The 16,694-nt window shown below is 47.8% G+C and overlaps 1 protein-coding gene across 2 annotated transcripts in view; it reads left to right on the top strand.

The window, feature by feature from the left end:
• The first annotated feature begins 4,930 nt into the window (after positions 1 to 4,930).
• GFRA1 (GDNF family receptor alpha 1) overlaps positions 4,931 to 16,694 on the top strand; it is a 236,893-nt gene continuing 225,129 nt past the window's right edge. Inside the window, exons 1-4 of one of the 2 annotated variants that reach the window (XM_004374870.2) lie at positions 4,931 to 5,207; positions 6,097 to 6,391; positions 7,160 to 7,453; positions 8,615 to 8,698. In XM_004374870.2, coding sequence (XP_004374927.1) covers positions 6,352 to 6,391; positions 7,160 to 7,453; positions 8,615 to 8,698 — 418 coding nt within the window. In that variant the 5' untranslated portion in view covers positions 4,931 to 5,207; positions 6,097 to 6,351. Of the gene's footprint in view, positions 5,208 to 6,089; positions 6,392 to 7,159; positions 7,454 to 8,614; positions 8,699 to 16,694 lie in introns of those variants that run through there. The other variant, XM_004374871.2, reaches the window with a different exon arrangement.

Here is a 16,694-nt window from a genome sequence, read left to right as displayed (position 1 = left end):
CACCTTGAATGCATTTTGTGGCAAAAGGCCAAAGTACAAATGACTTCAAATCTCATGAAATACAATATTCTTCCGCAAACGCATTAAAATCCTTGCACAGGCTTATTAGTACTGAGACATGACAATTACTTGAAAACTAAGGAGGCAGAGAGGTTTCCTAAGGTAGGTTCCTAGGAGTCAGGCACCCTGAAGGCCGTAAGAAACTTCCATTTAAAAATAATGTTGGAAAGACACATCTTAATAGAGTCAGCCTGGAAAAGGGCTCTGAAATCCAAGAGCAACGTGCTCTTCCTGAATCACCAAAGGGCGAATGTCAAAGTGTAGCATTAGATTGTGAGATCTTTGTCCTCATATAGAGCCTTACACCAACCTTGCAGGTTTGGGTGATCACTGTTGTCTCATTTTCCCTAAAGATTGCAAAAGCACTTGTGTGTTTACAAAATAATGTTAACACTTCTGGGCCAATTGGCTTTTAAAGATTTATCCTTAAGGATGAAGGCTCCAGGGTAGTTGTGATCTTGCCTTCTAAATCCCTCTCTCCTAGCGGGAGGCACATTTCTAGATGATTAGAGATCTTCAGGTGGGAACATTACTCTGCCTCTGGCTTCATGCCTTAAAATATGACCTAAGGCAAGCTATCATTTCCCAGAAATGAAATATGTCATATGTCACTATTAAAGTGAACCAGAAAAAGAGCATTCTATTACAATAATGGGTTTTGTTTAAAAAAAAATGTAAATGTCAAAACCCCAAAGGAATAATACATATTTGATACTATTATTGGAATAGCAATGCCAGTAATTCCATGAGGTACTTACATTTAGTATTGGTCATACAGTAAAGGGATTTTATATAAACCTTTCAGTAACATTGTGGTGGCAGAGGAAAATGAGAAACAGTGTCACTCACTATTCATGCAATCAGTATACATTTACTGGGGGCGACTTTGTGTCAGGCATCAGTCTAAATGCTGGGGATGCCAAAAAAAAAAAAAAAAAATGAGTAGAACATCTTCCTGCCTTCAAGGAACTCACATTCCAGTTGAGAAATCAGATACAGCAACTAACTACAATGCAAACTCATAAGTTATAACAGAGAGTTAAGTGGGTTCACTGTGTTGTTGCTGCTGCTGTTGTTGTTAGTTGCCGTCGATTTGGCTCTAACTCATGGCGACCCCATGTCTAACAGCACAAAATGTTACCCAGTCCTGTGCCATCTTCATGATCATTGATATGTTTGAGTCCATTGTTGTGGCTATTGGGTACATTATAGGAAACTACTAATTCCGGCTGAAGGAGTCCTTGCTCTCCTTAGTAGCCTGTTATAGCTGAGCTTGACTTTCAAATATCAGGATGAAGGGCATATTAGGCAGATGGAAGAGTGCAGGCAAAGGTAGGGCAGCCAAAAACTGCATGGCTCATTTAGGGAATGGTGAGTGGTTCTGTGTAGCTACAGAGGTAAGTCTGTCAAAATGTCTAACATCAAATACTTTGACGGACCATTTCGAGTTAAAGAAACTTGAATGATGTTTGAGCAGGATAATTTTACAAAACAAATGTATTTTATATTCCATTCTTTAGGACCAAAGCAATGAGAATAAGAGGCAAAATGCTGCATGGAATAAAACCGTCATTCTCACCATGACTCATCTGTTAACTTATGAAAATACACTTACATCAAGAAAACCAAGAAAATTGCTCATTTCACGTGCTTATGGGTGGATTGAGCCTAATATTGTAGCATTAAAACCAATTTCCCGCTGAGAAAACATGTCACAGAGGATAGCATGAACCTTTATAATTATTAATAATATTTGGTATTTTGATGTCACCTTTCATCCTGAGATCAGTCCTGCGCACATGGGAACAGATAATCTCCAAGGAAACAGAGATTAATATTAATCCAGTAAGTCGCACTACATTTCTATCTTCCATATTCCAAGTTAGTGGATATAGTTGTATATATCCACCGTAAAGTGAGGATTTTTTTTTTTTTTAAATAATTAACTTCCACTATAAGACATGTTAGGCCAGAGCAAAGGTCATGTCTTTCCATTCACAGATCTCCTAAGGAGATCAGCTTTTGACATATCCATTCCCCCACTCCTTGGCTAAGGAGTCCTGGTGACGCAGTGGTTAAATGCTCTGCTACTAACCAAAAGGTTAGAGGTCTGAACCCATCAGCTGCTCCACGGGAGAAATATTGGCAGTCAGCTTCTGTAAAGATTTACAGCCTTGGAAACCCTACTGGGCAGTTCTATCCTGTCCTATAGGGTCACTATGAATCAGAATCGACTTGACGGCAATGAGTACTCCTTGGTTTCTTTGCCTGCTGATCTGCTCCTGAGTAGAAGACACATCAACGGTGGGCTGTGCCTTCATGGATTCTCCAGCTTCCTCAAGAGAGTAACAAATCATCATCATCATCATTATCAACACAACTACTACAGCTTAGAAAGCATCCAGTCTATGCCTGTACTATTCTAAGAGCTTTATATATACACCATATTAACCATATATGTATACCAACTTCACGGGACAGTGCTGCCTAACAGAACTTTCTGTGATGATGGAAATACACTGTATCTGTGCTGGCCAGTATGGTAACTGCTAGCCACATGCCACTACTGAGCACTTGAAATGTGTCTAGTGTGACTGAAGAACTGAATTTTTTCATTTTATTTAATTTTAATTCAAACAACCATATGGTTAGTGGTTATTATGTTGGACAACACAGTTATAAGGGCTAGTGGGTTATTTATTTTAAACTAAGCTCTATTTTCATCATTCATTGGGAAGAATTTAACAAGGAATAGTGTGAGTGAATGGTTCTAAAATATTCTTAGAGCTGCAGATATTTTAAAAGAAGTTCCAGATTTTATATTTGGAGAACTTTTATTCCATCCTTCCTCTACTCCTGTTAAAATTTGATTGAAAAGATGTTGGTGGAATATACAGGGTAACATAAAATTATTTCTAAAAAAAAAAATACAAAAGATGTGAATGATGTCCTGAAATGAAACTTCACGGTGGTCCAACCATCCCAAGTGGTCAGCAATGATAAGCACTTGTCCATCTATTGAAGACTGGAATTCCAACTACCGATTTTCTGAAGAGAGAAACACAGTTCTCAGATAAACTCTTACTTCAGAGCCCTGGTGGCCCAACTGTTAAGGGCTCAGCTGCTAACCAAAAGGTCAGTGGTTGGAACCCACCTGGTGGCTTCAGCCCACCCAGTGGCTACCCAGGAGACTAGACCTGGTGATCTGCTCTGGTAAAGATCACAGCCAAGAGAACCCTATGAGGCAGTTCTACTCTGTACTACAGGGTCGCTGTGCACTGGAATGCACTTCAGGGGTCACAAAAGCAACAATCTCTTCTCACTAAAACCACCTTCCCAGGATTTCTCTGGTTTGTGTGTAAAAATATGGGAATAAACTTCTTTAAGGTGAAGAAACTGATTTGAAGACTAATTACATTTCACTTAGTCCACTCTGAAACTTAGACTGTGAGAGAAAGAACTTAAGTAGCCCTTGGTTTGAAGCATCTGTCGCGAAAATGTGACATATGTTTGCTTTGTTTACTCAACAACCCAGTGTAAACTGATACACTGAACTAGAAATCTGTGTATGGTGATTCTGCGTGTGTGTGTGTGTGTGTGTGTGTGTGTGTGTGCGCGCGCGCGCGCGCGAGTTGTGGGGAGCTGGTTGACGGCGGCAGTTTCCTCAAACCTGGCCCTGAGAAACACGTGCATAGCAAACGAGGAGCGCGAATAGTGGGACATCCCCGGGGTTTGGGACTCTTGCAAAGGTGCAGACACCCGTTGGTGACTCCAAACAATACGAAGCACACACTGGAGCAGGCTCCGCAGCCTAGGGGCGCGCCGAACTCACATGCAGTTGACAGCTACCCACTCCTCCTCCTTCCTCCTCCTCTTCTACCAGCCCTTATACTCGGGCCTCCAACTTCAACCAAAGCCAATGCCCTTTTCAATTAACCCCCCTCGATCAAAATGAGCGTTTCCTTTCTCTCCTCCGCGGCCTATTGTCTGGTGTGATGGGTTTGCAGATTTGACAGCTGGACTCGCCCAGACTTAATTCAAACTCGGTTTGCCTGAGAGATGAACTTGGACGTTAGCAAATATCTCGAATACAAGCCCTGAACAGCCAGACAGCCACCCGCCACTGTGGACTGTCCCCCAGGCGCTCTCCCTGGACTCGGTGTAAACTTCAGCCCCTCGCCCAGGCGCCCCCAGGCGCGGGGAGGGGAGGTGGATTCCGGGCGGGAGAAGAGGGCTCAGCAGATCAGCTGAGAACTAGCGTTTCAGGGCTTGGGGTGAAGAGCTGTGTATGTGTTGGGGTTTTTTTTTTTTTAATTTACTTTTGAAACATCCAAGATGGAGGTCAGCTTATAAATTTCCTAAAACCAGGTCTGGCCCGGTTTAAATGCAGTGGGTTGGGGGCTCCGCTTTTGTCTCCTTGTCCAAGCTGGAGGAGAGAGGTAGACTGTGTGCGTATGTGTGAGTGTGCGCGCGCTAGCGTGGATGAGCGAGTGGAAGCATCTCGCGATCGCTGCTCCGGGGGCCCGCGTCTGAGTGTGTGTTTAAAAAGCCAAGTCTTGAGTCCCAGGCGCAAGTGACGTGGAAAAAAAACTTTGTGTTCAGAAGAAGGGTCTGGCTCCATTGTACGAGGACGAAAGAAAGAGCCCTTGTGCCGTGTGCCCTTTTGTGTCTCTGAGTGTGTGTGTGTGTTTGAGGGAGAGACACTAGCGGCGCCCGCGGTCGGCTGTGTAGCGCAGCGTGTCCTGAGAGTGTGTGCGGGGTCCAGCCCGGGTCCCACCGCGGACCAGTGTCTGCTTATGCAGCGTTTGTTCCGGCGCGCGATCTTCGGCGGGGCTGGCGGGGCGCTGCGGCGCGGCGGGAGCAGGAGCAGGCCAGGAGCAATCTAGCCTCGTAACCCTCCATCCTCTGCGCCGCTTCCAGTAACCGCTAGCCCTCCTAATCGGCTTCCGAGCCGGGCGCTCTGTTCGGAAACCGTCCTGGCCCAACTCGGCCCTCCGCGCTCGCGAAGATGACCGCATCTTCCTTCCTAGCGCAGAGAAAGTGAGCCCGGAAAGGGAAGGAGAGGGCGGGAACACCCCCTACAGAATAAATAAATAAACATCTAAACAGGCTCCTCGCCGCTTCTGGACGCGGTCGGTTGAGTCCAGGTTGGTGGCATTTGGAGAGTTTTCTCGTTCTGTCGGCTCCGGAACCCATCGCCGCTGCCCCGCATACCCGCCACCTCTTCCCTTCTTGAAGGTGCCCCCCAACTTTGGAGCCCGGCGCGAGCCGGGGCGCAGGGCGCTCGGCGGGCGGCGCGGGGCTGCACCTGTCCGGGAGGACGCGCGGGGACTGCGGGCCGGCAAGCTCGCCGGGGCGGTGGCGTGGATGCGCCCGAATCCTGGGCGCCGGGCGAGAGAGCAAGGGGCAGACGCCCGGGAGGAGCCGAGGACTTGAGGCGGGTAGGAAAGCAGGAGCCGGCTGCGGGCCCCAGCCGGGACGTCACCTCCCCCTCGCCTCAGAAAGGAGGCGCGCTCGGGGAGGGGGCTTGGCCACGGGGGCAGCGATTGGTAGTTTGGCTGGGGAGGGCCAGAAGCTGAGCGAGCGAGCGAGCGAGCGGCGCGAGGAGGGGCGGCCAACTTCCCGGGAGAGGGGCTTTTTGCGCGCCGGGCTGGCAAGGGAGCCGGTGCCGCCGCCGCCGCCGCCGCCGCCGCAGCCGCCACCGCCGCCGAGGTCTCCGATCCCGGCAGCTGCCAGCTCGGCTCCAGGCGCTCGGAAAGTAACGTTCTTTCTTTCTTTGCCTGGGTTGGAGCTGGGTAGACATCCCCTAGCACTTTGGGAGCCCGTGTCAGACCTCTCTTGCCCCTGCCGGGCGGGTGCCGCCGGCTCTCAGGATAACGCACATGCACCCCGGCGCCCCGGCCCGCGTGGGGGTCGGGGTGGGTCCTCTCCCGGCGCTGGAAAGTACCCCCAGCGGGAGCAGGGGTGGGGAAGGGAGGGGGTAAGGGAGGCTCTGGCCCTCTTGACTCTCATTTCAAAGCGCGCTCTCCCTTCCAGGTTGGGTCGGACCTGATTCCGGAGACGCAGCACCGCCTCCCGCCCTCGCGTCCGCCGCCCGCCGGGAGCTGAGTCGCGCGGGCAGTGGTGGCGGCGGGTGACCCGGGAGTTTGCTTTTTAGCTGGATGGAGCTGAACTTCGGGCGACCGGAGCAGCGCGGCCGTCCGAGCTTCGCTGCCTGCTGAGCTCCCCGGCGAGATCCCGCGGCCGCTCGTGATTTTGGGGGGGCGGGGGGACCAGCTGCGCGCCAGCACCATGTTCCTGGCGACCCTGTACTTCGTGCTGCCGCTCCTGGGTAAGTCGAGGCCGCCACTGGCTTTCGTACCCGCTGAGCCTTTCTAAAGGGCACTGGCCTTGCGGGTGGGTGGTTTGGGAGGGCGAAGTCTCGTTAGGGGAGAAGGGGTAATGACTCCTTTCAGCTCAACGCCCTGGGCTTGGGAGGCGGTGACGGCGCGGCACTTGTCCGCAGCTTTGCGTGCTTGGGTTTTGATTTTCTGTGGTATTTAATGACTTAGTCTGGCGGGGACCTACCGAGTCCGCGGCCTCCAGCCCCGGGCCCAGCGCCTCCCGCGAGGAGGCGCGGGGGAGCAAGTGGGGCGCGGGCTAGCATGGGGCCGCGACAGCAAACTTCGAAGAGAAAACTTCTCCCCCAACAGCGTTTCGGCGCGCCCCGACGGGCCGGCAGCCGACCGAGGCTCATCCGCGCCCCGCGCCCGCCAGCTGCTGCTCTCCTCAGAGCCCCGGGCTTCCGTCAAGCCGGCCTAACGCGCAGCGGGAGCCGGGTGGCGCGTGCTGGGGGCAGCACAGGCTCCCCGCCCACCCCAGGCCCCGCGAGGAGCCGGCGCTGCCGCCTTCACCTCGGCCCGGGGTTGGGGCGGGAGTTCCCGGGGCGAGAAACGGACTCCTCGGGAGGCGGGCCCCTTCCCTGCGCTTGGCGCCCGGGATACCTGGTTAAGCACCCCCTCCCGGAGCACGTGCCTTGGAACCGCGCCTTTCCGCCCCCGACGGGGCTGTGGGAGTCTCTGCCCAGCAGCACTCACGCCCCCTGTTCTCCGTCCCGCAGACGTGCTCCTGTCCGCGGAGGTGAGCGGTGGAGATCGTCTGGACTGCGTGAAAGCCAGCGACCAGTGCCTGAAGGAGCAGAGCTGCAGCACCAAGTACCGCACGCTGAGGCAGTGCGTGGCGGGCAAGGAGACCAACTTCAGCCTGGCGTCTGGCCTCGAGGCCAAGGACGAGTGCCGCAACGCCATGGAGGCCCTCAAACAGAAGTCACTCTACAACTGTCGCTGCAAGCGGGGCATGAAGAAGGAGAAGAACTGCCTGCGCATCTACTGGAGCATGTACCAGAGCCTGCAGGGTACGCGCAGGCCGCCCGGCATCCCTCTCGGGTCCTCCGTGAAGGCTGGCGGCCCCTGGGCCCCCGGGCCGGCCGACCTAACACGCCGCTCACTTCTCCCCAGCTGCAGAAGGAGGACCTTTCATAGGTCCCTGGGGAAAGCGGCAGCTGGTGTTTGCTGCAGCCCAAGCAGCACTGGTGTGGCCTGGTTGTTGGAAAACCCTGTGAGGGCGTGGGGGTACTTGGGAGACCCCTGCTGACCTCTCTGAAACCTGGTCAGAGCATCGGAGTAGGATCCCATTAAAGGCCTCCCAGGGAACAACTTCTTTCCAGGGAGATCCAGCCTGAGGCTTTCGCTAAAGGCTTCACAGAATAATAACACAGAGGCTTACCCTGCCCCTTGTCTCCTTTTTCCCTTTAACCTATTCTGGCATAAGACATAGAATTAAGGGTGGAAGGTCCAGTAGAATCCTTTCTATCTTCACAACCCCCACCCCAACCTGATGAAAGGCTGATGTGTGAAAAACCATTTGTCATCTTAGATTATCAGTCTTGAACCAGCTGGTGTGGTTTAACCTTGGTTAACACGGAAGTAGTTCAGAGAGAGAGAAGGATCCACTTGTCCCAAGCATCCATTCCAACTGGAATTCTCTGGTCCTTGTGTGCCAGAGGTGGCTTGTGTGTTGTAAATCTAGCACAAACATCTGTGCATTCATTCTCCCCTGAGACTCACATAAAAATTTTGTAATATACAGATTTGACTTTGTAGCTTCCGCTTGCTCCGTCACCTATGAATGAAAACAGCTAGGACATCTGCTTTCACGCCATGTTTGGAGTAAACAGAAATGGGGCCTCTGCTGGTTCACCTCTCTTCCACTGGCTCCTGGAAGCAAACAGGGCTTGTGACGTCACAGGCTTCTTCCTCTTGATTTCATTCCTTTGCAGAGAGTGGGAGAGGTTTCTGGCAACATCAGTGTTTTCATGGCACTCTGGGGAGAGCAAGGACAACAAAGAGGGAATGAAAAGAAAGTCAAATAAATAGGTGCATTTGAAATCTTTGAAAGTTTCAGCATCTTTCTGTTACACTATCACAATATAATTAGAATTCAGATTCAGTAGTGAAAAACTGCTTGAAGTATATCTGTTTTCCAAATTGGATCCCAATCTTTTTGTTGTTTGCAGGAAACGACCTGCTGGAAGATTCCCCATATGAACCTGTTAACAGCAGATTGTCCGATATTTTCCGGGTGGTCCCATTCATACCAGGTAAGAAGATTCGTACTTCCACTCTGATGCCTTTGCCTGCTTGAAATTCTTTGACTTGCATTCCCTTTGGCTCTCAGATAGTGTATAAGTAGATAGTTGAATGGTGCAGTGTTTCTGGGAGATTAGAAATAGGATGATGATAATGAAGAGGCAGAATGCCTAGAGATGATTGTATGACTTGAAAGTAATTCTAAATGAAGTAATGTGGTGTGGTGATTTGGAGGAGGTTGGAGGGAGGTGACTTGGTTGAATTTTTTTTCTTCACATTAAAATATGATTGGCCAGCTTTGCAAAGGGAGTGCCTTTTCTGTCTGTAGGTGGCAATCGTATTCCCTTCTTGTTACATGCCTTACACAGTGCCTCCGTGGAAATGGGATCTGACCAAATGATGCTACTTACTTTACGAGATGTCTGAAGATAATCTTAGATCGCTGAAGAATTTCAGAGGGACTCACTTATCTGCCTTTGATTTAAAAGATTAAGCTCTACCATTTGTTAGAAATTCTTCTGTTTCTAATTTTTCTCGAGCAAGTGTGTGCATTTATAAGAGAATGTACGGCCCTTTACAAAGTAGTCTTGCTTCCCACGGGTTGTTTTGTTTCTCTTCGACGTTCTACATTTAGTTTGGAAGTGTACTTAGTTTTAGAATTACGTTTCCATAAGATCTTCAGTCAGATAGCCCCATAAATAATGAGCAAGGCAGTAATTTCTCTTAAGGGCATGCAGATTCCAGACAGATGTTGTCTGTATTTGTTTACAGTTAGTTGGATACAGTCATCCCAAATTATATGTATCTCAGTGGTTAAACATGGTGGTTGATGTTGAATTTGATTCTATGAAATGTTGATATGTTACTGATGAGAGTGTTCTAGTGTTGTAAATGGTTTATGCTTTACTGCAGAAAAGCCACAGAACCAAGGAAAGGGTCTATAAATACTGATATTGTATGTGGGTGTGTTATATATGCGTGTATTCACTCACAAAACATCCACTGAGCAATTACTATGCTCTAGGCATTGGGGGTTTGGCAGTGAGCCAGACAGATATAGTTCTTGCCCTCAGGAATCTTAGAGGCAGCCAGCAGCTGACATTTATTAAACCCTTATATGCCAAGCACTGTGTTAAGAACTTTGTATCATTAACTTATTTAATCATCATCAAGTGCTTGTTAAGTATTATTATTTCCATTTTATAGTTGAGAAGATTGAGTCATAGTGAAGGTAGGAACCAGCCTAAGATCATAAAGCTTCTAAGTGGTGGAACCAGGATTTACACCGTGATTTGTTTGGAGCCTGATGGCACAGTGGTTAAGCGTTTGACTGCTAACCAAAAGGTCGGCATTTCAAATCCACCAGCTGCTCCTTAAAAGCCCTGTGGGGCATTTCTACCCTCCTGCAGGGTTGCTATGAGTCAGAATCTACTCAATGGCAATGGGTGTTTTTTGGTTTTGTGTGATTCTAAACCTGCATTAACGACTTCTGCCCCTTGCTAATTGCTACCCAAAGTGTGGTCCTCAGACCAGCAGCATCGGGGTCATCTGGGAGCTGGTTAGAGGTTCAGAATCTCAGACTCTACCCAAGATCTACTGAATCAGTATCTGCATTTTAACAGGATTCCTGGGTGCTTCCTATGCACATGAAGCTTGAGAAGCCCTGGTCTGCATCATTCTGTCTTTCATTTCAGTGGAAAAGTGTGTGTGTCTGTGTGTAGTTCAGGGTGGACTACATGGGTACACATCTGGTATTAAAGCATCCATATATTATCCTGAATAATGCTGATAATTTTCACTGGAAATCCCCATAGATGCTCTCTGTTCCCCTGTCTCAGCCAGGACAGTGGCCCAAGCAGTGTACGAGAGACACATAGGCAATGTGTGTGACCATCTGGGCTCTCCTGGGAGCAGGTCTGTAGGAACTAGGATGAGGTGTGGCAGATGGGGTACTGGAGGTGAAGCTGGCCTTTCTAGTGTGGGCCAGTGCTTCTGGCCTGCTGCCCACCTCATGGAAGCTTGACTCCTCAGTCTTTATGCTGATACCTGCAAGGGTATGACCATCCTTATGTGAGGAGGTGGGCAAGGTGGAACCGTCATCTGGGTTTTAATGTCAGATCTGATATGAACTGTGAAGCTTTCATGGACTCATTTCCCTCTTTGGGTTACTTTTTTCTCATTGGTTTAATGATATAATCTCCAGTCCTAACAGTGCATGATTCTGAGGGAAAGAGCAAGGTCACCTCCAGACTCCCTCCACTGTGCGCTTGCATTGCCTTTTCAATCCTTGCGCTCATTTCTGCACTTGAGGTGGCTCAGTCATTCTCAGATACCATTGGTTCATCTGAATTTCTTTCACGAGTATCTGAGATTCTTCTGCATGGACCAAATTTCAGTCATTTGTTTTTTGGATCCACCCCTCAGCCAGGTATCTTTCCATAACAAATATGATCTTTAGTTTGTGAGACTTGTCCTGCTGAGAATCCAGAAGTCATCATGAAATTAACCAGAGGCAGGAAGGCCTTGTGTAGAGCCACATTTCATATCTCAAGGGCATTGAATTTAGGTTCCAGCACTAATGAGATCTGACCTCTGACAATGACTGTGTTTCTTAAGTGGGTATAGTAAAGCCAAATGGAGCCCTGAGAGGTTTTAAGTCATTGAATAATGCATATTATTCAGTTTGGCATTTGTAGGATGGGGAAGGACAGAGGAACAAGATGATAAATATTGCTTTTCATGGTTTGAATCGGAGTTTCTAAAACATCTCTTTCCATCTTGAAAGTTTCTCTGAAGAAACCAGGACAACAAGGCCTCTGCCTTTTACAGATCTGGTAGTGATCAGAGTTTCCGTATTTGGATTTCTCTGCCCAGTGTGAAGAGAATGTTTATCCACATACATTTAGCGTGGGCTGAATCCCCTCACTGAGCAAGACATGTTTGACGTTCTTGCATTTCCATTTCCTTCGGACTCCTTCAACATCCAGCCATCTTTGCCATTGTTTACTTGCTAGCCAGATAAAAGGCCATGATGAGGTATTACCATTGGTGGCCTGGTGAGAACAAAGAAGGGAGTAAAAATAAAGCAGAATCCAAAAACTGTCATCTCTGTTCTGAAGCCTGAACTGCAGAAGAGAAATAAATCAAGCACCCTCCCCAGACAAGAACTGCAATGGAAGATTGGAGGGACGACACTTGTGGAAACTTGATAGTGGAAGCATTTGGCCTCGAAGGCACTTTTAAGGGCTTGAGGAGGTATATTTACTGTGGGTTGATGTGGGTGGTTTTTAGGGGTCTTGAACAGGAAGATAGGAGCCCTCATGGTGCAGTGGTTAAACGCCCAGCTGCTAACCAAAAGGTCACTGTTGGAACCCACCAGCTGCTCCATGGGAGAAAGATGTGGCAGACTGCTTCTGTAAAGATTTACAGCCTTGGAAACTTAATGGGGCAGTTCTGTTCTGTCCTGCAGGGTTGCTATGAGTCAGAATCGACTCAGTGGCAGTGGGTTTTTTTTAATTTGATTTGAAAATGAAGAGTCAGACAGCGAGTGGGAGTACGCAAAGAAAAAAGTGAGCCAGTTGCAAGAGACATTGAGGTAGAAGAGAGAACAGAGAAAGTGTCTTGGGAACCAAGAGGGCAGAGCGGTGTGCGAGCTTGGAGGCCCAGGAGACCGAAACCACGATGTAGTGTTTAACATCTGCTTCCCTCCCAGCTGCTCTTTAACCTTCATTCTGCCTTCCCTTTTGTTTTTCATGAAAGTTCAAGAGGCAGCAAGAAGTAAACATTGATTTAAAAGGAAGATGAACCTATTGGCAATTTTTTGGAACCTCTGCAGAGGAGAACAAAGCAGCGAGAAGTTTTGAAAGTGCAGTGGGGTAGAGTGGGTGCCAGGAGGATTTTGAGGATGGAGATCAGAGGGAGGATATAAGCACCTCAGCAGCAGCAAGAGCAAAGGAGGGATCCAAGGTTTAAAGCTATTGATTGGGAGATGGGATTTTGTAGAGAAGAGTCAAGAGATGCCAGGCCTTCCTTGAGTGTAATTAGAGTTGATGGTATTACAAACAAGAATCAAGTGGATAGATTGTGAGGAAAGAGTAATGTTAGGATTTGAGCATCCTAAATCTGGTTTGGTGAAAGTCAAAGTCCCAGCCCTCTGGCTCTGACATCATTTCCCTAACAAGTCCTGTTGTTGTTGGGCGCCAGCCAGTCGATTCCAATTCATAGCCACCCTCTGTGACGGAGTAGAACTGCTCCATAGGGTTTTCTTGGCTGTAATCCTTATGGAAGCAGATCACCAGATCTTTCTCCCACAAAGCTGCTGGATGGGTTTGAACTGCCAGCTTTTCAGTTAGATCTGGGAGTTGCTTAAACCTTCGCAGGAAGCCTTAGGACCTGGAAATGGGATGTTTCCTCCAGGATGACATGCCCCTATACTCTCTTTTGAGTCCAGCCTCTTTTTCTGAATTATGCTATAAATAATTAGCCATTTATGTTTTAATGTACCATCGTATTTATGTAACTATTTTTTAAAATTTCTTAAGTTTTCCGTGTTGGAGAAAAGCCTTATAATGTCATCTGCTATCTTCTCAAAATATGGTGAGAGAGAAGGGCCTGTAAGTACCAGCTCCTAGGGGTGTGTGTTCATCCATTCCTTTGCATTCAGCCGGCTAAAGCAGAAGCCTAATTGTGTCGTTCCTCTACGTGAGGACCCTGATTGGTTCTCTACTACTTATTCTGATATATGGTGAAATCTGAAAGGCCAGTGGAGCCCCTTTACAGCCTGGCCCTGTTCTCCTCCAAGCACCATCACCCCTCTCTCTACTCAAGCTTTCTGCACTCAACCATTCTCCAAGTATTTCATGTGCTTTTACATTTCTGTGCCTTTGCACATGGTCTTGCCTCTGCTTGGGAAGTTTCAATTCTCCAAGAGCGAGATCAAATTGCATCTCTGAGGGCCTTCCTGGAATTCCCCCAGACAGGCACTTCCAACTCAGGACTCCCTCACTCTGCATTTTGCTCTTGCCTTTATGAGAGCTGTTAATCACAGTGTATTGGGAGGACTTATTTATGTGTTTGCCCTTCCCACTGGAACATCAGTGACTTGCTTGTTATGCTGGGTGTCTACTTAGCACCAGTCATCCTTCCTAGCTCTGAGCTGGTATCCCAGCATTGATGGTTGGTTAAATATCTGAGTAGAAGGGGCCTTGGGATCTCGTCCAACGCTTTGCTTTTATAGAATTGAAGCTCAGAGAGGACAAGGGATTTGGCCAGGATCACATAGCTTGAAGGAAGCCTCCAAGACCTTTGCCAGGACGTGGCTCTCCCTTAGGGAGGCCGGTGTTGGCCTCTTTCTGTTTTTCACAGACCTCATCCATTCCTGGGACCTCAGCTACCACTTACACAGATGACGCAGAGCCTTCCCTCTTATTCCACCCTCTCCTGAGCACTATGGTAAACTAGTCTTGGACCAGTCCATCTGGCTGTAATTCAGTCATCTCAAACTCAGCTCATCTGAAATGGATATTATTGTCTCTCTTCTTTTCTCCTTATACCCTTCTCTTCCTGAGTCCCTGTCTTATCATCTACCTAGTGATCTAAGCTGTACACTTTGGGGTCATCTTTGTCCCCTCCACCATGCTTAGTCCTTCAAGCAGGACCCATCACCAAGTCCTGCTTTCTGAAATTACCTTGGATGTGTCTTTTGAATTGCTTCTCTCTCTTCATTCCCTTATCACACACACATTGTCTCTCACTTGAACTTTGCATTGGCCTTCTTCTTGGCCCCCTCATATCTAGTTTCTCCCAATTCAGTCTGGTCTCCCCATTGCCATGTCTTACCTTAGCACCTTAGTGACTTAGAGGAATGACCTGGCTTCAACAATCCTTTACAGACTCTTCTGCTAATCAGCCTTCCATCTTGCCCCAGCTACCCTGTGTTCTAAGCAAGCCAGTTTGACCTGCTGTTCCACCAGTGCTCTGGGCAGCTTCATGCTTTCACACCTTTTCATATGCTGGTGCCAGAGAAAGGACGTACTCTCTAAAGTTCCACCCAGCTTGGTGGATCCCAGCTCTGCCACTCACTTGGTCTTGTACAGGCCACTTGAGCTCACTGCGCCTCAGGTTCCTTGGATGTAAAGTGAGATGATTGATAATGCCTACCTTATAGGTTCTTGCGGAGCCCTGGTGGCATAATGGTTAAGAGCTTGGCCGCTAACCAAAAGGTCGGCAGTTCAAATCCACCAGCCCCTCCTTGGAAACTCTATGGGGCAGTTCTACTCTGTCCTGTAGGTCGCTATGAGTTGGAATCAACTTGACGGCAATGGGTTTTTTTTTTTTTTTTTTAATAGGTTCCTGTGGATTAAGGATACTACATGTAAAATAACTAGCAGAGTGCCTGAAACATACTTCGTCCTCAGTAATATCTCAGTTATTTTTAATGATGTGCCAATGTCATGTTAGCTGTCTGCTGTCTCCTGACTCCAAGACTAGCACCCTTGTCAGCACACCACATTCCCTGATCATGGAACAGTGATTCTATATGTTGAAAGAGATAGCAATCCAGAGCCTTCAGGAAGGCTGCTCATAAACTACCTTGGACAAGAAAGGAAAAAATCTATCCTCTATCTAAAGGGCCCTGGAGGAAAGTCCTGTCTCAATAACTCAGTTTCAGGTTTAACTACCCTTTGGGGAAAGTCTTCCCTATTCCTGCTCTGAATCTCTCTTGTTCCTTTGGCCCGTGCCCTTATGCTTTTTGGTCAGAGGTGAGTTTGCTACAGCTGGTGATCACTGGGATAGGAGCTCTTCCTGTGCTTAAGGATTCTTGTGATCAGCCTTTCCTTCTCAGCTTGACTGACTCCCATTCTTCTAACCTCTCCCTATAAATCTTTCTTCCAACACCCCTCATAGCAAGAAGAATTACTGCTCCCTGAGAAGGGCATGCCTTAAACCTGGGATATGCTTCCATCTGCACAAGCTCGGCTAAGTACTCTTATATTTCACTTTCACAGACCACTACTTTTAGTTTTATTCCCCTTCCCCTCCTGCCCCCTTACCAGGCCATTTTTATTGTGGGATGATAATAAATTACAAACAGGTAAAAAAGGAAAACAAATTTAAATCACCCATAATTCTACCCCTCAAAGATAACCACGGTTGTCGTTAGGTGCCGTCAAGTCGATTTTCGAATCATAGCGACCCCATGTGACAGAGTAGAACTGCCTCATAGAGTTTCCTAGGTTGTAATCTTTACGGGAGCAGATCACCAGGTCTTTATTCCCACGAAGCCACTGGGTAGGTTTGAACTGCCAACCTTTCGATTAGCAGCAAACACTTAACGATTGCGCCACCAGGGCTCCTCAATACCCACTATAAACATGTTGCTATGAGCCTTTCGGCTTTATGAATACCCTTTGCTGTTGAGTCGATTCTGACTCATAGCGACCTTACAGGACAGAGTAGAACTGCCCCATAGCGTTTCCAAGGAGGGGCTGGTGGCTTCGAACTGCTGACCTTTTGATTAGCAGTCTTAGCTCTGTACACACTCTTTTTTTTTTTTTTTTTTAACAAAAATGAGGTCATAGTCTGTACATGCTGTCATATCACATACCTGCCTGATGACCTTAGGAATCTGTGTCTTTCTGTGTTGCTGATCAGTTCCCAAAGGCAAATTTTATTACTGAGATCAACTGCCAACCTCAGAAGTTTCACGAATAAAAAAACAGATTTCTAGTATCTCAGTACTTCTGGCAAAGGCCTGGATGTTTCACCTCCAGTAAAATCATGGAGGTAGAAACAGTCAAATCTTTTGCATAGAGTTGCTGTAGTACCTTGCGGTCCTGTTAGCAGAAGAAGGGAGATAAAACATCAGTGAGTGACAGGTAATTGCATGAACTGAAGATTGTTACAAGGTGCAAAATTATTTATAGCCAATATGTCTGTCCTCAATCCTTCTCCTTAGTCCTCTGAAGAATTTTTTTCTGCCATCTCTTAATTTTTCTGCTGTGGAAG

The sequence above is a fragment of the Trichechus manatus genome, unplaced genomic scaffold, assembly GCF_000243295.1.
Source record: "Trichechus manatus latirostris isolate Lorelei unplaced genomic scaffold, TriManLat1.0 scaffold00031, whole genome shotgun sequence".
Classification (NCBI taxonomy): domain Eukaryota; kingdom Metazoa; phylum Chordata; class Mammalia; order Sirenia; family Trichechidae; genus Trichechus; species Trichechus manatus.
Note: the sequence above shows the minus strand (reverse complement) of the source record. Positions and strands in the feature narration are given on the sequence as shown.